General features: G+C 41.1%; 2 protein-coding genes across 9 annotated transcripts in view; both read right to left on the bottom strand.

The window, feature by feature from the left end:
• The window catches only part of ZMYM2 (zinc finger MYM-type containing 2), a 90,044-nt gene extending 68,086 nt beyond the window's left edge, over positions 1 to 21,958 (bottom strand). For 2 of the 8 annotated variants that reach the window (XM_057368485.1, XM_057368489.1), the window contains exons 1-2: positions 2,869 to 2,965; positions 931 to 1,790 (exon numbers count right to left, since the gene is read on the bottom strand). In XM_057368485.1, the coding sequence (XP_057224468.1) occupies positions 931 to 1,780 (850 nt within the window). In that variant the 5' untranslated portion in view covers positions 1,781 to 1,790; positions 2,869 to 2,965. Of the gene's footprint in view, positions 1 to 930; positions 1,791 to 2,868; positions 2,989 to 20,749; positions 20,807 to 21,825 lie in introns of those variants that run through there. The other 6 variants (XM_057368490.1, XM_057368491.1, XM_057368492.1 and 3 more) reach the window with 6 other exon arrangements.
• Positions 21,884 to 22,666, bottom strand: LOC130574969 (uncharacterized protein C10orf95-like). Its single transcript, XM_057368530.1, has one exon. It carries the CDS (start codon positions 22,664 to 22,666, stop codon positions 21,884 to 21,886), a length of 783 nt encoding a protein of 260 aa, XP_057224513.1.
• Between the last annotated feature and the right edge of the window lie 2,635 nt (positions 22,667 to 25,301).

Genomic DNA, 25,301 nt, shown 5'->3' with positions numbered 1-25,301 from the left:
GCAGGCACAGAAGAGGGTTACAAAAAGTGACAGAAGGTTTGAACACCTCTCCTGTGAAGAAAAGCAAAGAGAGTTGGGAGTTGTTCAGTCTGAAGAAGGGAAACCTGGGGAGACCTTTCAACATACAAAAGGGGGTTACAGAAAAAGATGCAGTGAGACTTTCTAACAAGACCTGTACTAACAGGACAAGCGGCAATGCCTTTAAATTGAAAGAGGGTAGGTTTATATTGGACATGAGGAATAATTCTTTTACAATTAAGGTGGCAAGACACAGGAACAGGTTACCCAGAGAAGCTGTGAATGCCCCATCTGTGAGTGTTCCAGGTCACATTGGATGAGGCTTTGAGCAACCTCATGCAGTGAAAGCTGTCTCTGCCGTGGCAGACTGGTTGGATTAGGTGATCTTCAAATGTCCCTTCCAATCTAAACCATTYTATYATATGYGCTCCAATGTTTACTGGGGACATTAGACTCTAAATTAATGTGTTGGACAGAAGTTTCTGTTTAGTCAAGGAAAACAGGCTAACACTAATCCAGAAGAAATCTTCCAAACGACAGAATTATTCAGGTTGGAAAAGATGCTTATGATCATTAAATCAAATTATTAACCCAGGTGTCCCTGAGCACCATACATACATCTCTTTTAAATATCTCCAGGGTAGGAGACAACTTTCTTGGGCAGCCTGTTACAATATTTAATAATCCTGTTGGTGATTACATGCTTCCTAACATATTGTGTCAYTGAGCATATTTTATTCTAGTCACAGATAAGGTAGTGATAGGGATGAAAGCAACCAACATCTTTGATACATATTAAGCTAAAAGACTAAGCAGTGCCACTGCAAAAAATAATTCAACCAAAAAGTCTATGATCAAGTATTTCACAATTTATTTCCAGCTTTTAAGGAAACGTTCAAAATTGCAACTTACCAGGATTATGAGTCACAGATTCTCCATTTTGAAATACATCTCCAGCCACGTTCATTCTACCAGGGTTGAAAGGTCCTACACCAGTCTTGGTCTGTGAAGTCAAAGATGGGGTGTATGTTTGCAAATTAACGCCAAAATTATTTGACTGCAGTCCGTTAGATACATCTCCCAAGCTGGCATTCTGCAGTGACGTTACATGTGTAATCATTAGGTTCATGTCACGCCCTTCAGCATCATTTTCTAAATGACCGCCACTGACAGAGCTCATAGAACCTGTTTCTAATGTAGTAACATTAGCAATCTGAATTTCAGAGTCTGGTTCTGTGGTTATACCACTATTACCTATTCCTGAATTTACCTTACTTCTTGAAAAAGTGGAAGCTGAGAATTCCATTTCGTTGGTTCTATTTTTACACTCTGGAAGTCTTCGTTCATTAAAACTGGAAGCATTCTTCTCTTGTCCTTGATTTGTTTCAATGTCTTCTTCATCATCAATAATAATAGTTTCACTTATACTCCCCTTTTGAGAATTTAAGTCTTTTGGAGAAGGAAGCATTTTGCAATCATTTCCTTTAAGTTCTTCATTTTTTGATGATGTAAATGCAGCATTCCTCTGATCTGCTACCAGTGATGAAGAATTTTGCGGAGGTTGTATAGGTTCAATAAAAACTACATCATCATCATCTTCTATAGGCGAGTTTTGGAATTTATTAGGTCTAGAAACCAAAGAATTTGGTGGCCCTCCAAATGTATTTCCTACATTGGCAAGACCTGCTGCCATGGTGGTATTCCCTAGCAGACGAGGAGTATGTTCAGACAAGTCTAATCCTCCCAGAGGACTCGTGTCCATTCCAGATCTGCTGTTTGAAGAAAAACATAAAGCAAGAAAAACCACATCCAAATTCAGAGTAAGATATAACTTTCCAATAACAGTTCTTAAAAATAACTACAGAATTAATAGTTACAACTTTTACTTTATTTTCTTCCTGAGACAACATAGAAAAAATAAAGTTTTACTATGCTCTTCTTTGAATGYCTTAATATCTGTTTCTCGTCCTATACTAACAAAAAATTACAATCACTACACATCATAATGTTTATCAATACATACATACATAGGAAATAGACTTTTCAATGTTATTCATTACTGATCTCTCATTCCCTTTCCCACCTCACATATGCACATAATCATCCTCTTAATGCTGCTTTTGCTAGACTGCAAAGCAAGATAAAAGGTTAGGCACACAGAAAGAAAACCTGAATTCCTATTACGAATGTTAACAACTTTCAAATTCAAGTCATTTTCCCCCAACCCCACACTGCCAAAGCTCCTCAGGTAGCCACAAGATGACTGGAACAAAGAAGTAAGGAAGAGATATATAAGAAACCTTGAACATGACAGGAAAAAATACATTATTGAGCAGCAGAAAGTGGACAGCAACCTCTCATTTGTAGCCACTACAGACTGAGAGCTCATTTTAAGTCCTGACTTACTACCTCATGCTCCTGCAACTTTCAGTAACTTTTTCTGTTTTCTTTTTAACAGCAAGCAATGTTTATTCAGGCTACTTCCCAACAGCTACTCTGCGTGGGGAGCTGTTTGCTTTCCGTAATTGTTGAGCTTTGGGGAATCTGTTCTTCATAATTGTCAATTCAGCTATGAATTAAAAAAAAATTATAAAAGTCAACCGGGATATAATCAAAGCTAAAGGACCTAAGATTGCTCTAAAAAACATTTGTACCCAAGATCAGTAAGTTAAATTGATCTTGATATAACACTACAAGAAAAATACAGACAATTATAATTTGGTTATGTCTTGCAGTCACACATCACTGAGCTTTTGTGAAAGGTTAGAAGTAGCTTTCTGTGCTTTTTTATAAAATGTTCATACAGGAAAAAGTACAAGAAGTAGAAATATCCTACTCATCTATACTTACCCATCCAGAAATCCACTGCAATCTGTTTACCTTAATAAGTTGCTCCAAGCACTTTTATTTTCTTTCCTGTGGGGAAACAGCTCTTGCACCACTTGCTGCCCTTGACAAAAGTAATGTAGTCTGAAAAAGGATTAAAACAAACATTAGCTATCCAAAACTATTCCCTCATCTCAGGCATCATCTATCAGCTATGTTCCCTTAAACTGACTTCCTTCCAAATTTACCATTTAAGTTCAAACCTGACTTTCAGCACTACAATCCTACAGTTAGAGAGAATGCGAGTCTATTCAATCATTGCTGTAAGTAAAGCAGCAACACTAATGTTTGAGATCTTCTACTCTCTTCTACATCCCATTTCCAGAAGGCTTTATAGATAGAGGAAAACATGACATTATTGTTAAGAGACAGATATACATAACTGCAATTAAGTGATCAAGCATTAGAATTAAGTGGTGTATCTGTAACAGAATATTAAAGGAATAAATTATTCAAATAAACAGAGGAATTGAGACAAAAAAATCTTAGCAGATACATTTCCTTCTTTTCTATCGGGTCAACCTCCTCGCTGACTGTAGCAGAATACACTATGCTAAAATTAAAACGTGAAAGGAAAACTACATAACATAAAATCAGGCCTACAGTGCAATACAAACCTTACACTGCTAATAATTTTCAACTTGTATATATGCGCTGCAGTGATACTTAGCACAGATTCAGGCATCCATAGCCTGTATTAACACATTTGATCACCCACAAGAGACTGAAAATGTTCAAAGTTCAAGCCTCTATTTATTCTTCAGGTTTTATAACAGYCATTAGGTTTCCCAGACTTGGCAGCATTTTTAAAACAGAGAGCATCAACTTGTGCAGTTATCTACCGTCAGAGGACAGCCCTTAAAATCCCTAGACAGTAAAGATGCCCAGAGGAATGAAGCTCAAATATTTTTCTGCACTTTTACACTATCCAAGCCCTGCTGTCCATTAACTGAGCAGGAGCACGGGGTGCAGGACAAGACCAAAGAGTAAAGCTGTGAACCAGATTAATCCTAGGAGAGGCGACCACATTTTAATTCCTTCCTATGTTACCCTCACAGCCAAATGCCATTATGTAATAGCATTTGAACTGCAATGAAGGTAACGTTGAATTGGAATGAAAGAGGTTTTCTTACCAAAAAAAATTGTATTATCAATGCAGTTGGCTTGTACTTCCCTGGAAATTAGTCAGTTACACTGAAGATTAATTTAATCCAATATTCTTTTTTACCTATTTTTCTTTTTTCTCTAGGGCTTAATAATTTAGATCTTCCTGCATATCTCAGCTTTTGCTGAAAAGAATTAATTCAATTTTTAAAGTTTCACTGTTTTTTCTATATATTTTTTCTCTATAATGACAAAAGCATCACAAGCACATAAAGCTTTTAATAGTTTTAAATCTACTTGAACAGATGTGAGAAGAGGGAAAAATGAGACTATGCCAAGACTACATCCCAGGCCYGACTCAAAACCTTTACTACCACTATTTTCACAAATCCTTAGTAGAAAGACAGACCTGGGCTGTATTACAATACATGCACATAATATGTAGCAAAGTTAAGATTCAAAGAATGTATCTTTTAGCCAAAATCTATTTACCTTTTCCACAAAGCTCTTAGGTTTTAATGAACTGCATTGTTAAGTACTAAAAAAATAAGAAAAGTTTGTGCTTATGACTTTGCAYGAGTAATTAAACACAATCTGCATAGATTTCCTTGCAAATAGCTACTACCTCTGTAAGACTCAATAAAATTACCCATAAAATTTGCAAAATGAAGTGGCTTGTTTTCTAAAAGTGGGAATAGTAAGGAAAAATACCAAAAACCACATAGGCAATGTCACAGTCAGTATTTCTAAATGAAAATCTATCCAAAAAAGAGTGACTAAGAAAGTAAAAAGAAAATATTTAGAATGGAAAACTAGGAAAAAATTCACACCTCACTACTGGCAACAGCAAAAGACGCATTACAATAGAAATATGATTGTTAGAAATCCGAGATTGAGTAGACTGATCGCTGGATGAATTGCTGAGATTTGTGGGGGTGGGGAATGAAACTGAAACAAAACAAAAAAAAAGCATGTTCAATACTGCTGCAGAATCAGCTCAAGGCTTTCTGGTGGCATATGGACACCAAAACTACAGCTGGACTGAAAGAGAAGCACTACCGGTATTCAACAGCCCTTCCTGAACCAGGCTTTATGTGCCTCTCTTAATTTAGGCTACCTCTCTCACCTACTAAAAATCTTCACACTGAAATAAATTACTATATCACTGCTATATTCAAGGCTTAATTGCTGGAAGAAATAAAAGGCACTTTAGAACTCCACTGATGAATGAGAGAGTTAAATTTCTCATGAATTGCAGAAATTCAGGTGAGATGCATGACTACCTCAAAAAAAACTCTGCCTCAACAAAAGCAGAAACTGAAATTGAAAGGCCTTAACCAACTGCCATTAATAACATGTGGAAGGAAGGTGACAGAAGATCAAAGTCACAGTTTTAAGCACTCAGAGCAAAAACACAAAAACCAAAAGGAGTCACTAAAATCTGGCTAGAACTACAGTTCCACTAAAACAAGGCATTGAAACAGACATCCAAAGTCAGACCAGCATGTACAACTGTTTCCATATAAAGGATGTAGGACCAAAAATAAAAAGGAAAAACCTGAAAGACTACTTTGGAGATAATACATAACTGAAACATCTTCAAATATGAACAGATGAAGAAAATTTAGGAACAGTACACTAAGACACAAATACAGGAACAAGAAGAAAGGGGTTTATTTGCCTCAGCAAAAGAATACTTTCTGCTAGGAAAGTACAATATCATAACTAAATTATTTATCTCAACAAGTAGCGGGCTACATTTAAATTCCACATTCCAAGCAAAAGAAAAAGCCTATTAATGGTATACTATCAATCACTTCCACTCAACAGTGACACCACAGGTGAGATAAAGGGAATCAGACCACAACGCAAGAATTGAAGAATTCAACTACTGTTGTGCAAACTAGAGGGGAAGAAGCAAAACCAACCCACCACTGAATCATGGGACAAATTCTTAAAACACAGCCAACTTCAACCACCTGTAGGACTGTCTGAAGGAAAAGCAAATCCTAGTCTAAATCTGAACCATGCAGCATAGCTCAAGATGTAATTATCCAGATAGCACTCCAGAAAAGCATAAAAGCATAACTAAATTCCCAGGAAAATATAAAAAAAAATTAAAATTTTAAAAAACCTCATTACTTCAACATCTAGCTTCAGAAAGAACAACTTCAGTGGGAGGAACAGAAACAGAGCAGCTAGAACAAAAAGCTTGAAAGCACAAAGGCAATTTTAAAAACTCACCTTATTATGCATACAACCAGTCCAAAAAGACTCCAAAAACCCCACAAAGATTATCAGGAAGTCACTGACCTACAAAGGTGCTGTAATTGTACTGGGGGGATATTTCTTACACATTTCATACACCTTTTGGTTAGAGAGAGGCTACTGATCCATGTCAGAGCAATGGTTTGTCTAAAGTCCCAATTCTTGCCAATTTTACAATCAGTAAAATTTTTCTGAAGTAAAAGAGTACCCAAGAAGCCTGAACCAGAAAACACAGAATAAATTCTTTGCAATGATGTTCAGTAAGGAAAAGATCAGGGAAGATCACATCTTAGCTCTCTTTCTAGGGGTCAGGTCATAAGAAAAATGTTCCATCAAAGGGCTAACACAAGAGGATTTTAGAACAAATCACCAGGGCCATGTGGCAGTCACTTAAGATTTCTAAAGACAGCAGTTTTTCATTTCAGTATCTGCAACCAATCACTTACATAGAAGGTAAGAACAATTACCCAGATTACAGTCCTATCTCTATAATGAAATAAATTGATAGAAACTACAGCTGAATAAATATACCAAAAAAGGGGTGTGGGGGTGTGGAAATAACACGAATTTTGCAAAGGGAATGTAGTGTCTTACAAGGACTACCACTGAAATATTTTTAAGGGTTCACAAACTTGTTAACCAACCCTGATTAAACTGGTATATCCCACTTAAGTCTGTCAAAAGGCATTCAAACACTGTACTCACTGAAGACTGCCATGGAAATTATATCTAAAAGATTTTGAGAAAAGGTTCTCTGGGGAATTTGTAGTTACTTAAAGAGAAAAATACCATGTGTTGTTTGCTGTTATCACAATAAAGAGAAGTTACCAGAGGTGTTCCAAAATAAAATGACAGAGATTAACATATAAAATTCAGCCAAAGAGATAGTGATTCCCAAAATGAGTGATTGCTAACCATACAAACTTATTTACAGCAGCTGAAAACAGAAACTAATTGTAAAGCAGTGTGATAGGCAAAATCAGTAGTGATAAATGCAAGGTAATGAACACGGGGAAAGAATACACACAACAATCTAGATTCAAGTTCCAACTCTCTCACTCTTTCAAATCAAAGATACTCAATCATCAACAACCAAAGAGAAAAGAAAATAAAAGAATCAAATAAAACAGAGCACATTGTCACTACAAAAAACCTATACTTCACCAGTACCTTGCTTATCATGAGATGTTCMGATCACTCACTTTTCAGAGAAAGGGAAGAACAGATGAGTTACATGAACAATTTATACTCATGGAAAAGATTTTTCATTGAAAGGAAAGCAACTCAAGGAAGATCCTAAATTTTAGAGAATTAAAAAGAATACAGAGAAGATAAGAGKGCCCAAGAGTTCTTGTCTCACAAGAACAAAAAGGTGCCAAATTAAATAAATAAGTAGCTTTAATAATCTATTGTGCATGAAAACATTTTCTTCTTAATTGTGAGAATCCCTGTTGCAGTACAGTACAGAAGTTAGAAACGAAACCAAGTTCAAACAGGGATTGGGCAAACATTAAATAMATGTACTGATGACTTAAACACAATGGTCCAAAGGCAACTCTACAAAATTCTTAGCCAGACAGCTGAAAACAAGAATACACCTGCAGAAAAATCAGGCTATAACTGAAAARCTTCTATTCCTAAACATCCTTGTTGCAAACAGGTTACCCAATTGTCTATTTGCCTAGATCAGCAATTACCCTAACCTAGTAGAAGAATATTAACCTTCTTACATACAAAATAAATATCACCAGCCTCGTGGAAGCTATACCCATTTACCCAAAAAATCCGAATTTCGCCTATGGCTCTCAGGCTAACTTCAGATGGGGATGGGTGTCAACATTTTGATAAAAGGTTACAGGCTATCTGAACATGTTCCCATGTTCTGTGAGGCTATCCAGTTCTAATGATCAGCTCTTGACCTTGACATTCATTTGACCATAACATCATTTAATTCCTTAATTCAGATACTTTCTGAAGTTCCTACCCTTATTACAGAATAGTATCAGATTACAGAACATTATCAGATGACTTTTCCCAAGTCTGAGGATCAGAAGCTCAGTAAAGACTATCTGTAAAGCAGCTCTCAAGAAGCTCTCTAGCTTAATATCTTGCTACAACTCAGGAACACTCGTTCCCTACACAACCAGGTGCAACCTACATACCACAGCTTTCTTGGGGTATGAGCCATCAACCCAGTGGGTGGCTGAACGTCTGCCACAGTTCACCCCAAAAACAAATACACCACCCCAATTCATTTTACCTTAACGTAGCACTTTTTCACCRCAATTGAAGCAAACTAGTAGCCTAACTATACCCACATATAAGAACTAAAAAGTACTAGAAAAACACAAGTAGCCCAGCATTTTTAAAGGGTTGTAATTTAAGGCAGTTTTAAGCTAAACCTGAATGCTGCTATTGCAGTCTCAAATTTGGTATAGTGAATGATACATACTGTGTGAATGTATAGTGAATGATACAGACTCCTACCTGTGTGAATAAAATTCCATGTTAGAGAAAAAGCAGTTGCACGGCCTTTCTGGGTCACCAGATATAAAGATATATCTTCAGGCAACCACATAAGCTGTTTTGGTTTGTGGGTTTTTTTCCTTCCTTATATCCTTCTTGACAGTCATCATTCTTAGCATTTTATGTTCAGATATGCCTTGGATACACGGTAGCTCTGATTTACTGTTAACTTTTACACTTCTAACACATCTTACAATGCTGAMGTTTTAATACTTCTGAAGGGCTACCCATTTACCAGGCCCACAATCTCTCTGTTATGCTATCATGCGGCACAGCTATTTCTGCAAACACATACATAACTGGACAAAAGAGGCTTTCCTGCTGGAATCCTTTCCAGCCAGATCAGTTCCCCAAAACAAAAATTTCTGTGCCAGAGAACTACAGCTGTGCCTGAACATATCAAGATTGGTACCACAGCTCTGAACTTCAGCAGAGATCCTTTTGGTAAACAGGATAGTCATTACAAGCTGATGGCCATAGACTGAACTTCCCTACCCTGACAGCAACTACCATGCAAAACACTCCAACATGCATGTGCTAACTGACAGCAAAGCAAGAAGGGAGACAGGCTGAATATTTAARCATGTCAGACTGAATTTTACAACATGTTTATCCACTGATCACAGTGAGTAGCGTATATGAAAACAAGCAAGGCTTTAAGCAAGCCTCAGGTACTACACAAATGCCACAATGACCCAACTATTTCATCACTCTGCCAGTTTCACACACAAATCATGTTAAATTCAACATGAATACTTGCATATTTTGGGCCAAGCTCAAGTGCAAGTATTCACCAAACCAAAATAAAACAAGGGTCTTAAATTATTATATGAGCTAATTAAAGAGTCTGAGTAATATTTAACACAAACCCATCWATGTATTTATATTGCTAGCGTTTCAAAACACAGGTAAGAGCTTTCAGGAACAAGATACTGAGTTTAGGCTCAAACCTAATTTAGCTATTTGTCTAAGTACCATCATTACAAAAAACTGGTATATGACATTACGTCAGTCTTGAGACACTACTCCAGAATTTATTTTCCAGTAGGTTTGTACTGTTTCAAATTCAACTCTTTTCCCTGGTTTTGAAAGAAGTTGTATGGATTGAAGAAATTAGCTTACTAAAAGTCTTACTAAATAAGTAACACTTAAAATGTGTTTGTCATTTCAGGGAATTCAACAGAAAAACATAGGCAAAGATTTGTAATCCAGCAGAGACAGCAACTAAGAACAATAAAAGGGCAAGATCTACTTACTGAAAGAAATATTTTTAAGCGAGTGGTTTAATCACTAGAGTAACTATTTACACACAACTAAAGCTTACCAAAAATGCACAAGCCTTCATATCTTCTGAGCATCTTAACTGCACTGCAGCCACCACTGTTAAATGTGAATGCTGACATCTGTTTTCCAGCTGATGCTTCCAGGAATATTTGAATGATTTTACTTAACACACCCTCTTCCCTGAGTCTTCCTAAGCAATGAATGCTAAGAAATCTTCCTTGCATGCACAAACAGAATCAAAATTCAGAGTCAGCCTCAAACTTAATTCTGTGCAAGGGTATCCGAACCAAGGACCGGTAATTCTTAAGATTACTCATCAAAGAATGCACAGCACTTGGCATAGGAATTTATGGCAAATCTAAATCATAATGTTGATCTACAGTTTTAGGGTAGCCATACCGACATGTATCTCCCCCTTACACACCCCCAATGTATTTCATGGCTGCTTTCTCTTGGAAAGACACTGATCAGCAAGAACACAGGACCATTTCTAGCCTTAAAAGCAATTATGTGTAATGCGGTAGACAGTAAATTTTATCTCTCTACTACTCAAGCAGCAAGATGCTGCTTAAGGATGCCCTTTATAAAAGGAATAGAAAGGTGAAACAAGACAAAGAAACAAAGGACCCACAATAAATTTGTATCTATTACTTATATCCAAATGTGTATCTACTTCCAGAAAATAGGCAACACTAGAAGACAGCAACTGACTTTAAAGAGGACTAAGTGGAAAGGGAGTACAGAAACAGTACAGAAACACTATGCTAAAGATATGAAAACAGGAAAAGGACAAATTAAATCCTGAGAAATAAATAGAAAGTAGCATTAATACAGCATGCAAAGAGGTCAAACTGTCATTTGATGGATCTTAACATTAAAAAATGTAATGCTTAAGAGGAAAAAACAAATAATGGCTAGATCAGAAACAGGCCCAAGAACAGTACACTTATTTATATGTGTGGCTGGCCTGGGCAATAGAACACAGGCTGTTGGTGTCAGTGGRTCACAGCACACATTTCAAAAACATGTCTTACTCTTGCTCCACAGGGAGCAACAAAGATTAATAGAGAATTCAAATCTATGAAGTCCTTAGCTTTTGCTGGCATTTCAAGAGCACCCAGTATGTACAAATAGTACACAACCTTTCAAATTTTCAAGTTACAAGAAATTGGATGTACAGCCAATCCCATATAATTCTGAACAAACCCCATAAATCTGAACAAACAACTAGTGACAGAAAAATCTCAAGAGTAATAGTTTTCCAGTGTTTGATTATCTTAGCTATCCATAATTTTTCCCTTGCTGCTACTTATGCCCGTTAGTAGGGGATAGGCATCAATAGGCATCTCTGAGAAGAGCTTGGCATTGTCTTCTCCATATTTTCCCACTAATTAGTTGAAGACAGCAGTAACCTATCCATTCAGCCTTCTCTTTAGACTGAACACACCTTTCTCTCTCAGCTTTTCCTTCTTTTTGTGTTCCAACCCTCTAAGATGATGGCCTTATACTGGGCTTACTCCGGTATATCTATTTCTTCATTAGGACAGAGTCCAACCAAAACCAGACTAAACACTGTAAATGTGTTCTCTCGATATCAAACAGTGGGGAATGATCACTTCCCTTAACCTGCTGGCTAGTCTTAATTCAGTCCAATATGCTGTTCATATTCATCCTGCTAGGGTGCACTATTCATGTTCAACTTGATGTCCACCAGGATTAGCCAAAGCAGTCTTCTATCAGTGCCCAGTCTGTACTATTCCCAAACGTTCTGGAAATTAAGACACTTTCTAACTATCAACACGTATTTACAACATTTTTCTTCGTTAGTACTTCATAATTGGTAGGGTTTAATTTTTGTTTTAAACCAGTATTCAGTCGACACTCATATATTACAACCCATGAACAAGTAGGTCTGCATGGATAACTGATATCACCATGCCTAATGGCACACCACTTCTCAGTACCTGACTGCACGAATCTTTTYGACTAATGCTTCTAAAATACTCTATTTTTGCATGTACTTAGAAAGAAGAAACACAGTCATGCCACGGTTCATAAATTAACAAGTTTGCAGTTGGATCATTTTCTTTGCCTTTGGCATAACTAACATCAGCTAATAGCCTCAACCAGATGTTTCATCCCTGAGAAATAATCAAGTATTGACTAACAACCTGGTATTTTGGGCCTGGTATGGACAAGCTTCTTCAACACGATTTACCTGCAGTGATTAACATTCAATGCATCTAGTAWTTCACAACAAAGAAAACAGGATTTAAAAGAATTCGCTGATGTTATGCTACATGTAGGAGGGAAACCCATGTAGGCTATGACCAAGTAAACAGACAATGATGCTACAGYGTAACAAAGGAAAGAAAAACTTACTACCACAAACAAAATGAGACAGAAAAGGACATGGGAGAAAAGAAAAAGAAAAAACAGCCACAAAATAGTTCAAATTCTRTATGAGGTAAGGTTGACGGGAAATGGGATCCAAGGTAAGAATAGATACAGTCAGCAAGGCAAGTATGATAGGTTTTCACAGCTGCTCTGGCTGGCTGACTGCAAGTTACATTATGCAATCAAGATTATCAAACTGTTTTTAAAATGTAAAAGATAGTTTAATTTTTAAATAAGATGCATATTGTATTTGCTAAGGCCACAATTCCATAACTACAAACCACACCCAGTCTTGGACAGGACTACCATGGTTTTTAATTCCTATTCCTTTCTCCCTAGTTGTTCAAGGATTTTAACAGCCAATGTGTCATGGAAGCTAATATGGTAGAAAGCTGAAACATACACACAAAAAAAAACAAATACTCTATACCTACATAACTCCTCRCCCCGAAATTTCATTGTGATGATACACAGCCTTAAACTTACTCCCAAAACTAAAAACATAAAACAATCAAAAAAGGCTGGTGCTGGTACAAACTGCCAAAAATGAAAACCTAAGTTAGTCTGGTTTAAATAGCCATACAACCAAGGATAYTTACCTTAATTAAAAAAAAAATACACATGGTAGTATTTGTTTTAAGCCAGTATTTTGTTTTTTGAATCCAAGTCTGGAAGTATATTCTGAGCCTTAAAAAAAATCTATTAACTTTCCTAGTAGGGAGCTTTTCAAATCCTCTATAAACTTTTGCCTAAAAAGAAAAAAGTGACRCCTCAACAAGTTATTCCAACTCCTAGTTGTTGTACCTGCTAAAAGGCTATACACTGTTCCTTGTCTGATTTTTTACCACTTAAGCAATAACTGACACTCAGAAACTAGGCCTGAAACACTGGGGATGGAAAGCGAGATGGAGGAAGCACACCCTCTTATCTAATACGTTATTGGGTGCACAATCCACATCTCCTAGATCAGGATTAAGTCACACCCTAATCTATTCTCTTTTAATTAAGGAATCGACTGAGTTTTTGAAGTCTATTAATTGAAAGCATGTTTTTCCACTCCTTCTGAAGTCGTTGCTGTATATCATCTCCAAACTTTATGGTTCTTTTAAATTAATAAAAAAAGCTGAATTTAGTTCAGATCATAACCATACTACACACAGTATTAGACGATCTCGGTATTTCTACTGGTTAATTCTTTGGACAGAAGTACACATAATGATGGTCAAACAAAGTGACGATGGCAAATATCCAATTTTAGCTTCTGGTAAAAAACAAGTAACCTTTGTTGCGCTCTCCATTTTCTGTCATTTCTAAACTGCGATAATTTTATTATTATTATTATTATTAAATTATTATTATTATTATATGGATTACGAAGGACTTCTTACCTGGCCTTTCTAGATACTACTTGACTTCTTTAATGAGGCACCACCTACCAGAACAAAACACCTTTTTCTGAATGAACTTTTTTTTTTTCAAAAAACATAACCAGCCTCACAAGCAAAACTACTACTACTACTAATTATCATTATAATAAACAAAACCCTAAACATGCACACAGAAACACTAGTTATAAATTCAAAAGATGCCTGGTAAATTTGTCCAGCTTAATAAGAATTCTTAAACATTTATAGATTGGTATATTGATGAGCAGTTGGTGCTCAAACAAAACAATAAAATTATTTCAGGTATAATGGAACAGTAGGTCTTGTTCCCCCTTCCACACACACATACACAACAGACACCAATACCACACCCTTAGATCACAACTGTTMTCACAGACTCCCAGAAGCCAGAGGTGTAGACCACACCATGCTAGCCACTGTGCAAACACAGAGTACAACTGTTCAAAGAGCAAACAATCTAAACATAAGGGGCAACAGATGGAGAAAGACAAAAATGTGAATACAAGGAAACAGCACCACCATAAACAAAGGTTACAATTAGCTCTTGTTCTAAGGATGGTGTGTKTGAGTCCCAGGGTGACAGGAAAGGTGGTGGGTGGTTTGGGTTTGTTTTCAGTAGGCTTTAGGAAATAAAGCCAGCTTCTTCTGCATTAACAGGTTGCAACTGACTGCTTGTTAGGGTGCACACAGAGAACTTCTCCAAGCATGAGGAGCATCACAGGAGAATGAAGTAAATTGTTTAACTGCTCATACAGTTGTGCTGCTCCTGAATAGCACTTACAATCTCACTAACAACAAAAACCAGAAACTATACTTCACGGTAAATCCCAACTTTAATTCAAAGGTAAGGAAAATGTGTTAGTTGTACAGCAATAAAATACAAGGTGCAAAAAGACCAGACAGTCAAAAGTCCAGGAAAGCATTCTGGTATAGGATTCTGAATCAGTATCAACGGAGCAGGATCATTCTTAGCACATCTATTAAGAAAAATTGTCACCACACAATAAAGAGATCAAAGGCATGGTATGAGAAGAACTCATGTGATTGATTTTAAACACAACTAAATAAAAAACACTTAATTGCTGACTAACAGTTAAGGCCCACTTACTATGTCAGAGAAATCTACAGTCTGTTAGAGGAGTCGTGTGTGCTGTGCCTGAAACCAGAGCTATATTATGGGCCTAAACCAAAAATCTCATGACAATCCTGTCTACAAGCGACAGCACAGAGTTTTCCTTTGCAATAGTAGCCTCAGCTAAAGGTCAGACATCCACAAAGGGAAGTCAAAAGCACACAAAGAGATTTAACTCGTTTAGAGGGCAGCAAGTCTGGAAGRGAGAGAGACTTGAAGGTCATCCATACAGGGAAAATAGCTGAGTTTATGAATGAGATGAACAAAATAACTTATAGAGAAATTTGATGTAGTACTAGGAGTAAATACCAAGCTAGAAGGATCTTGCACAGATCCAAGGAAAAGGAACTCCAAAAATATGTACGATTTTCACCAAGGTTACTTGCAAKGAGAGGGAAAAGCCCAAAGCAAAGGAAAAAGAGGCATAGTTGCCTTATGAGTTRAATCAATTAACTTTTTTTAAGGTTCAGTATTGTTGCATTGCACAGAAGACCCTAAAGAAACATAAGACGCTAACACACTTGCAACAAAAGCCTGCAGGAGGAAAACAAAGCGGTTCATGTTTCTTGGATTGACTGTGAGCTGTAAGCAGCCCTCAATTAGTAAAATCTGGTATAACCCACAGAATTCTATGTGTATGGTTTTCTATCCTCTTCCAGTGCTATCTTTCACAACAAAATATTAGAGGAAACTGCACACAGAAACCAACAGAAGCTCTTCCATAATGCCACTGACCTCTTCTAATGACCTGGCCCAGCAAAAGTTACATCAGTAGCTCTGGTGCAAGTACCTAACCAGTTATCGTCTCAATTAACAGCATTTACCCAGGCATCCATTGCTACTTTGTACAAACTGTTCCATGGGGGAGAGGTGGAACTGAGAGGACATCATGCTTACCATGTGTTGGTGCTAAAACTGATGAGCAGGGACTGCACCTCAATAGACTTGTACAGCACTAGGTACACAAATATAGGTCTTACTGTCTTTGGAAGCTACAGTGATGCTAACTGAAATATTCTGACAGTCTTGTAAGGGTTAAAGGAGCTGTACCACAAAGTATATATACCTTTTCAATAAAGAAGYAACATTTTACACAATAAATTTTTAGAGACCCAAACACATAGTTTTGCACAACAGCAAAYATTAAGTAGTCTCATCTAAGAGAGACTTAAAAAAAGCAAACGAACCAATCAAAATCCTGTTGTGCTACTGACACTCAGAATGTGTGTCTAGAGCACTGACAATGCCTGTTTCAAACCAGTACTGCAGCTACATCTGCTTCTGCACCCCACCTGCTGTCCCAGTCAGATTATCCTCTAAAGTGGATGATGAGAAAGAAGTTACAGTGAWGCTAATTCCAGAAAACTTAGGAAACGTGGACAAAAACTAAGCACTTAAGCATGAGGACAAACTTACAAAGTGCAAATGCCCTCTGAACCAAGAGTAATTTKAAAAATATGTTGGTGGCAATCTTGTCACTGGAAACTGTCACTTGAAAACAAAAAGTAAGTCTCTGCAGATTTTACTCATGTTGGACTAATAAAATCTGTATTATAACCATCAATTGAAATAATTTTGTTCTAATAGCAATCTGAAGCAAGAAAACAACTTTCATCATTAACATGTCCAATCCATGAGCTACTTCAGATGAAGGCACAAGAAACCCTCAACAGACTCTGTCTATAAGGGGCAGTCACTGATCTCATCTATCACAACTGTTGATGTTCTCATACAAACATACATATAATCAAATGTGTGTTCTATTGAACTCTAGTGGCATTGACAGAATATAAAATTGTTAATTTCTGAACTTCATGGAAAAGCTTGAAGTTGTCAAAACCATCTAAGTGCACAAAGAAGTGGCACTGAAATCATAAAACCATTTAGGTTGGAAAAGACACTTAWGATCAAGTCCAACCATTAAACTGGCATCACTATGTTTACCACTGAACTATATCCCTAAGTTCCATACCTACACATCTTCCACAGATACAACTCCATCACTTTCCTGGGTACCCTCCTTTGATGCTTGATAACCTTTTCAGCAAAAAAATTTTCCCAAATAACCAATCTAAACCTCCCCTGGCACAACTTGAGGCCATCTTGAGGTTCTCACTTGTTATCTAACAGACTGACTCCTACCTGACTACACCTTCCTTTCAGGCAGATGCAGAGTGACAAGGTCCCCCCTGAGCCTCCTTTCCTCCAGGCCAAACACCCCCAGCTCCCTCAGCTGCTCCTCACAGCACTTGTGCTCCAGACCCTTCCCCAGCTCCACTGCCCTTCTCTGGACACGCTCCAGCCCCTCAATGTCTTTCCAGCCCCTCAATGTCTTTCCAGCACTGACGGGCCCAGAACTAAACACAGGATTCGAGGTGTGGCCTCTCCAGTGCTGAGTACAGGGGAACGGTCACTGCCCTGGTCCTGCTGGCCACACCATGGCTGATCTAGACCAGGAGGCATTTGGTCTTCTTGGGCCAATGGGCACACCTTGACTCGTGAACACCTTGACTCATATTCAAGGCAACCAGAGCAGCAAARAATGCTGCTTAGCCATCTGAGTAGGAGGTAAAGGATGGAGAATCACAAAACAAAGACACAAAGTTTGTTGATGCATTAGAAACCACAGAAACACCTGAGAACAGACACACAGAAATCAGCATCTGTCTCCCAAAATAGGTGGCAGAATGCATAGTCCCAAGGAAGCACATTTATACCAATGCACACAAGCATAGGCAACAAACAGCAGGAGCTGGAATACATTGTGCAGTTGGAAAAATACTATGTAAAAATCAGTACAGTGAAAGTGCTAACTGAAGAGGCCATAACATTCAACAGCATTCCAGAAGTCTAACACTTCTTCCTTCTACCTAAATTTTTTCTTAGAAGTACAAAACACTATCTAACAAACTTGTAAATCTTGATCTAAAACAAAGAATGAAAATAGTAGCATTTAAACTAAGTAGATAATTCATACATCCAGTTAGCATCTACTGCCAGCCATATATGCAAGCAGCATAGAAGGCAGACTATAGAAATGGAAGAAAAGCCCAGCTCCCTCTCAAATCTAATATGCAAGAAACCCAGTTAGTCCCACCAAGCATTCAATTARTAAGATTAAATCACTGAAACAAAGTTAAGAAGTTGAAAATAAAACAATTTCAGTTGAGGAGTTAAGCACAACCATTGCAGTGGACACAGAACTCCTGCAACATATGGGGCTTTTAAGACCCTCATGAAGCAAGTATTGCCTCAAGGTTCTCAGAGGGGACACTTTGGTAGTCTTCTGAACTCTTATGAACTTCAACTTTCGATCCCTTTCCATAGATCAGTTGAATTTATTGTTACTTGTGATGGAAAAAATAAATAGTTCTCCAGGAACAGGGAATTTTCCATTAATAACAATTCTTGATACAAGCTCTTCACAGAACACCCCGTATTGCTTTTGTTGCCGTGTATACCAGTTGGTCACAAACTCAACGTGGCAGAACTTCACTAATTTTGTATTTAGTCCTCAAAACCAAAATTAAAACTTCTCTAACAACACAAGACCATGTCATGATGTCACTGGACCAAAGAAACCAAAATCCAAACCAAACAACCCCAGCAAAACTTCGAAAGACATTGTACCAGTTTTGGTCCCATATCCCTGTGTATACTTGAACAAGCTCTACAGAAGACAAACTTGCTTTCACTTTTCCACTGCCACTGTAACATTCTTGCTGATGCAAATCCTTCTTAGYATGTTATAACAGGGTAAGTAACAGTAGAATGCAATCACGTATTTGAGGTTAAAGAGGATTAATAACAATATAAAGCAAATTTAGTAGACAATAAAGTGGATTTATTGCTCTAATTAAGACAGTCTTCTACTAAAACAAGTTATGCAAACACCTAATAATGTTGCTGAGGACTTTGGTTCCTAGAGATGACCTTGCAGCACTAAGCACCAAGTATACTCCCCCCCAGAACAACACGGTCCTATCACATGACAYAGAAAGGCTGTACCACCATCATCACAGCTGGAGGAGKACAATGTGACACCTACTAGGATGCTTTTGTGCAAGATATTTACTGAGTCTTAGTAAGGTTTACTGAATCTGAGCTTTATGGCTGTTCTTGGCAGTATKCTCATCCTTTCATAAGCAGCCACACAAAGCTACAGAAATTTTTGTCAAACCAGCTCCAGTACACAACAGTCTGCCTCCTCCCAAAGGATTATTTGTCTTGATTGCTCCTGTAACTTTTTTGACATGAGGGATCATCAGATAGCACAGTTGTTGGACTGGAATGCACAATGAATCAAAAGTAAAATTAGATTACCCTTACATCCAAGACATAAGAGTTTAAAAATTATAATTAAAATTTTTAAACTGCAGCAGCAAGTCAAGGTTCAGAACAGATCACTTTAATAATGACAACATGCCATGCAAACTCTTAGGAGTCTTTGATGTGGTTCGTAATTTTAAATGCTCAGAATAAATCCCGATCTGAAGCCYTTCTCCTAGGCAGCGAGGTTTTGCAGTGAACCACTCATTCTTTTGTGTGTAAGCCACCAAAAAGTGACAAAGTTGCAAGCTTTGTGAATCTGGAAAATCTACCACATAATACGGCAAGGGACAGAAAAAAAGGGAAAAAAAATTTCAAGATATGAGTGGTGGAGAAGACTGCAACACCTGCACCCAAGCGAGGGACCCAGAGCGCAAGACAGGCACTGCCTTTTTGTTTTGTTCTCGGGCTGCACGTTCCCAGCGGAGCCACCGCGCTGCCCGCCGGCGCCTCTGGCGGCACAGCCCGCGCACAGCGCCCAGGCCCACCGCGGCAGCTCCCGAGCCTCTCCCCGGGCGCTTACAGCCTTACTCGCTCCTTCACTGCACGACTTGGGGATTTCGGAATACCCCATGCAGCTAAAAAACAGCCCCGTTATGAACAAGGGCAGGAACACCCCAGGTCAAGTTACATCCCAGTCCTACCCACAGGGATTGGCAACCAGCCTCTCCTTACCCAAGCTAACACCCAACAGAGATCTGCTCTGCAAATCCCACACAGACAAAACACCAAAAACGCTCGCTACTGAGAACCTGTGGGTTTCTCCAGTGTCCACCAGCTTTTTGGGGAAGGGGCAAAGCGAATGACTCAAAAGCCCAGCCAAAGCCCAGCCCACCCAACAAAACCASCCAAACAGATCTGCATTTATGGAGAACCAGTATGAATGCACAAAGAGATAATGGAATACGCTTCTCCATCGCAAACTGCTGGGTGATTTGAAATCTCCCATGCATCTGGGTTCCGAGATCATACGCAGGACATGGGATTCGAGCAACGAGGGAGAAAAAAATTCAAGATGGCTGAAGGTGTCTTGTCACGGATTTTCATRCACGCTCCAGAACTCTAGAGGGCACCCGAAATATGCCCTCCTCCTCCTCCCTCCTGCGCCGGCTAACGTGAGCAGCGGCAGCAGCCCGTCGTCTGCCTGCCGGAGTTGGTATTGCAGGAGCAGCGCCCACCTCGAGGAGGAGCCGCCTCACAGCCATTACTGGGGATTTGCCCCAGGGCAGCAGCTGCTGGACCCAGGAATTTCCCCACCCAAACCTGGAGGGACCCCTCATTCCACCCCCGCTCCCGGGAGAATACGGAGCGGAGGGGGGGGGGGAGATGGGGGGGATGGTTTAAGCCCTCCCTAGGCAGGTCTAGCGAAGGCAGAAATAGATACACAAATAGCACTCACAATAGAGCTCCCTCTCCTTGCTGGTCTCTGCCAAGCTGCACCAAACTGGGCTGGAGCCTAAGGAAAAGACACGGGGTTAACACGGGGCACCGAGGATCAGGCAGCGCCCCCAACGAGCGTTTCCTTAGACTGGGCCAGGGCAAGCACAGCCTGCATCACTCACCACTTCCCTTTAATCCCAATCCTTCACATAAATAAATAAATAAATAGATAGATAAATAAATAAAATATTCACTGCCCTCCGTGGGGGCGGTGGGGTATTCCTCAAGGCACACCCACGTCGCTTGCCCCCGCTGAAGAAAGGACAAGAAGCCCTCACGGGGCGCCGCCTCACCGGGGGCTTCTACGCGGGAGTGCGGGGAACAGAGGCAGCGGCGGCACCCACGGCGGGAACAGCGGGTGTTACCTGCGAACTTGCCCTATCAGCCCTGAAGAGGCGCCCGGGGGGCCGCGGGGCTCTCGGCGACAGCGCCCCTGGGCCGGACGAGCGCCCGCACCGCCCGCCCGCTTGCGCGGCAGTTGCCCCCGATCTCGGGTTTGCCCCCCTGCAGTCGGCCAGCAGCACTGCCGCCTCCTGTCCGCCATTAGAGGGACCCAGCCGAACAATACGGGAGGGGAGCAGCGGCGGCGGCAGGAGCCGCGGAGCGCCGGGCAGAGGAGGGGAGGGGAGAGGAGGGGAAGGAGGCACCCGCGGGGGTGCGGCGAGGGCGGTGGGTGGGGGAGGCACCGGGGCAGAACAACAGCCGAGGGCCCGGCGGGGAAGGGAGGGAGAGAGTTAAAATATGAGGCGCTAGAGAAGACCCGGCCCTTCCCCCAAATGCCCCTGCACCCCCCTTCGGGGCTGCCCCCCATTTACCCCGCCGCCCCCCTCCGTGCCGCGATGGTTACCCGCGGGACTGCCTCCAGTGCCGCCCGCGCCCCCGCCACCAGAGGTGGCAGCACGGCGGCGGCACAGCGGGGTACTTCGCCCGGGTAGCTGGGAGGCACGGCGGCTGCTCTCCCATCCCCGCCCTGGGGGCAGCTGAGCGCCGCCAGCCCGCCCCGGTGAGGCGCAGCGCCCTGTGCCCCCTCCTTACCCGGCTCCCCACCGCCTACAGGCACGGACCCCCCCGCGGGGGACGCACGCACTCTGCGCTACTCCTCCGGCGCCTCAACTCTAACTCGGTCCAGTCCCGGGCGAAGCGCAGCTGCTGGCGAAGGGGAGGAGAAACCGGGCCAAACGAGCTCGGGGAGATCCGCCTCCCTGCCCCGGCATTGGCTTTCCCAGAGGGCGGGCTCTGGCGCTGGGCTAGCCGAGTGGGTGCGCCGCCCATCCATCAGAGCCGCCCGCAGCCGGTTGACCCTATAAACTGCCAATCTTCCGCCTGGGCATGCTTGGGGTTCTTCCCACTTTGATCCCTCAGGTTTGAGGAACCCGGATCGTTGCCCACCAACCGGCTCGTTACCCGTGTCCGAGGGTTGCGCTGGCGTTCCCCGTGTCGCTTTTGACAGCGGCAAGTTGCAGAAGTTCTCGGTGGCGCCGAGCCTGCTGCGCTCCGCCGGCCGTGGGCAGGGTGCGCTGGCCGTCCTGGCCGTGCGCTCGGTCCCTGCGGGCGCCACCGCTCCGGCTCTGGGGCGCGGGCTCSGCTCTCCCGCTCCGTTCCCCGCCCCCGAGCCATAGGGTCTGGCATTGGTCCTCCCACACGTCCCACTCCGCTTCTTCCCTTCCCTCACCCGGGCTTTGAACCTGGGGCCATTCCCATGATGGACAGAGCATGAGTAATGGAAGCGGTCCCMGAGGGAAAAGGGAGAGTCTCCCAGGGAGGGCGCCTGGCCCACGCCACCACAGCCTGCCCGGCTGAGCAGCRCCTCCTCAGCCGAGGACGCCTTGCTGCCCCCGCCCGCCGCGGGGGAGGGCGCCATGTCAGCAGCCGACATGGCTCCTGGAGGAGCTGCTGGTGGTGGTGATGGTGGTGGTGGCAGTGGTGGTGGCGTCCTCCATTTTGTCGGAAGCCGCTGCGGGGAGCTTGGGACCAATTCGAACCAACGTGAGGCGCAGCGGGGCGCCCATTGGAAGAGCCTCCGTCCGGCTTCCCCGCGGGAAAAGGCGCCGGGTGCCCCCGGCAGTGCCGCGGGGTGGGGACGAATGCTCCGGCCAAGCGCCGGGAGCCAACTTTCCGCCCGCCCTCCGCCAAAATGGAGGATGCGCGCTTCCCTTGCGCGGCTCTTTCTCCCGCGCTGGCCATGGCACCAGCGCCCGCTCCTTCGAGGACCAGGGGAGCGCAGCCGACCGTCTGGCGCTCTGGTCCCGCTCTGCCCCATTCACCCRTCCTCCTCTGCCCAGAAGAGGGAGAGAGAGAGCGCGATTGCCGCCCTGCCTCCTCTAGCTGGTTTCAGTCCATGTCAACCACGCGGAGCTGCGTCCCCAGAGAAAGGGAGCGTCTTGTGTGCGCAAGGAGCTGCGTTCCTGCCGCTGGCGCCATTTCCAGCCCGGAGCTCCCGCGGGCTCAGCCTGAGGGACAGCCTTCCTCTCGGGCGGCGCAGGAGCCATTGAAGGGATGTCTCCTGTCTCCACCATCTTTGATGTGTTTGGCTAATAATTTTCATGTGTAGGAGAGACCAGAAATTTTCAATCTTGCATTGTCACAACAGTACATCTAATTTCTTCCTAAYGATGCCACCCGGAGACACAGGCTCCAGTCAACAATTTAAGCCAAAAGCTTCTTCCCCACTGTTATTGGATGTTGTTGAGTAGAATTAATTTGGGTTTGGTTTTGCTGGATTTGGGGGCTTTTTTTCGAGACATACTGCTCATCAGATGAAGCTTGGAAGAGTTACCTGGTGTGGGGCTATAGAGTTACCTCAAGGCTGGCAGCAGCTTGCTCCTGCCTGCAAAAAAAAAGATGTGAGCTGATGGTAAAATAGCTCTAATGAAACCACTGTCAAGGAAGAAACTGTCATGGAGACGCATCACCACCCATTTTTAAGGTCTCAAAATTGCCCTATGAATTGATAGACTTTGATCTGTGGTATCACACTATCAAACTAATWACATAACCAGAGACATGTTGAAATTTCAACATTGAATCCCATTCACTCCATCAGGTCAACTGGCTCCTGACCATCTTCATTATTASCCTGGAATATCTTATTGGTTGGTAAAACTCAGAACCATTTTAAGTTGTCTTCCATACTATACATTTGCCAACATTCCTAGTCATATGTCTCAGGAGGATGTCTTCTGTTCTACAAGAGTGTGTATCCATACACATTCAAGTTCCCATGAAGTTCACAAAGAAGTTCAAGARAACTTAAGCACCAGCAATGGATGGAAGAAAACAAGTAATTTTCTAATTAAAACACATTAAGAGAAACCTATCWTTCATAGTAGTCACTAAAAAAGTAACCAAAGAATACTTTTATCTTACCACTGCCATAGCAAGAGACATAACCTAACAGTGTTATATAGGACTATGATGCAGCATTAGAACATTTTTATTAATGTTTTTGATTATACAGCTCAAACAAAATTTAATGGTTTTGCTTGAAGTTTTGGAGCTCTACGAAGTGCATTTATATATTGAAGTTTATAAWTCCAGAGAAATGTTTTTCCACTATAGACATGTAACCTTAATTTTAAATTCCTATGTTCAAATATAGCAAAAAAAAAAAATTAAATATACCCGTGATTTTTCCTTTATTTTTTCAACTGRCATCAAGGAGAAGGATGAAAAAGTTCAGGCACCCATGTAAATTCCTCTTCCTTTATAAAACCATGTATAATTCAGATTATTTTTAAGAATAATCCATGTAGAGTAATTATTTTTATGGTTTGAAAGAGTTAGCATTAGCTCAAATGCTAAGCAGCAAAATCTCTTCATGAACACCAGAAAACTGAAGCATATGTATTTATAGATGCCACACCACTGCTTGCATGGATGAAAGTAACTTCACTAGAAAATGTCAAATGTCTTGACTGGGAGTAGATAAATTCAACAAAGCTGGGCCAAGTTTGTTCATCAGCTTACAAGAAGAGTGACATCCTTCTATCTGTCAAGGAGAAAAATTGTCTCAAAAAGCAGTCAACTGTATTTGAACGGAGGAGTAATCTGATATATTTTGAAAAGTTTATGTTTGATCAGAAATATTAAAAACACTTAACCAAGCCAACCTTCAAGTGATGTGTATTGTATTGTAAGAATAGGATTAACATAGTTTAAAGCTACTTCTTGCTGTCAAGCATTATTTATGCATGATAAAGAGTAGTGGCATTTGTTCTAGACTTAGAACTTTACTTTCTTCATCTACCATTTCCTCCAGTATTTTTCTTCTTTTTCTGTACTTAATTTCACTTTTGTCTACTTATTCTCAATCCTTTTTGGCCATTAAAAAAAAAAAAAAAGATGTGAACAGACAATATGGGTTGATGGAACAAGTGTTCTCCTGGTCATGGCATAATGGAATTCTGGTCTACTATTTGTTTGCTCAACTTCAAAAAATAGTAGTGGATGGAAAAGAAATTTAAAAGACAAAATCGAACAAAACAAAAGAAAGCAGACTTTTAAAACACCTA

The sequence above is a fragment of the Malurus melanocephalus genome, unplaced genomic scaffold, assembly GCF_030028575.1.
Source record: "Malurus melanocephalus ecotype Western Australia unplaced genomic scaffold, MMel_1.1 scaffold_93, whole genome shotgun sequence".
Classification (NCBI taxonomy): Eukaryota; Metazoa; Chordata; class Aves; order Passeriformes; family Maluridae; genus Malurus; species Malurus melanocephalus.
Note: the sequence above shows the minus strand (reverse complement) of the source record. Positions and strands in the feature narration are given on the sequence as shown.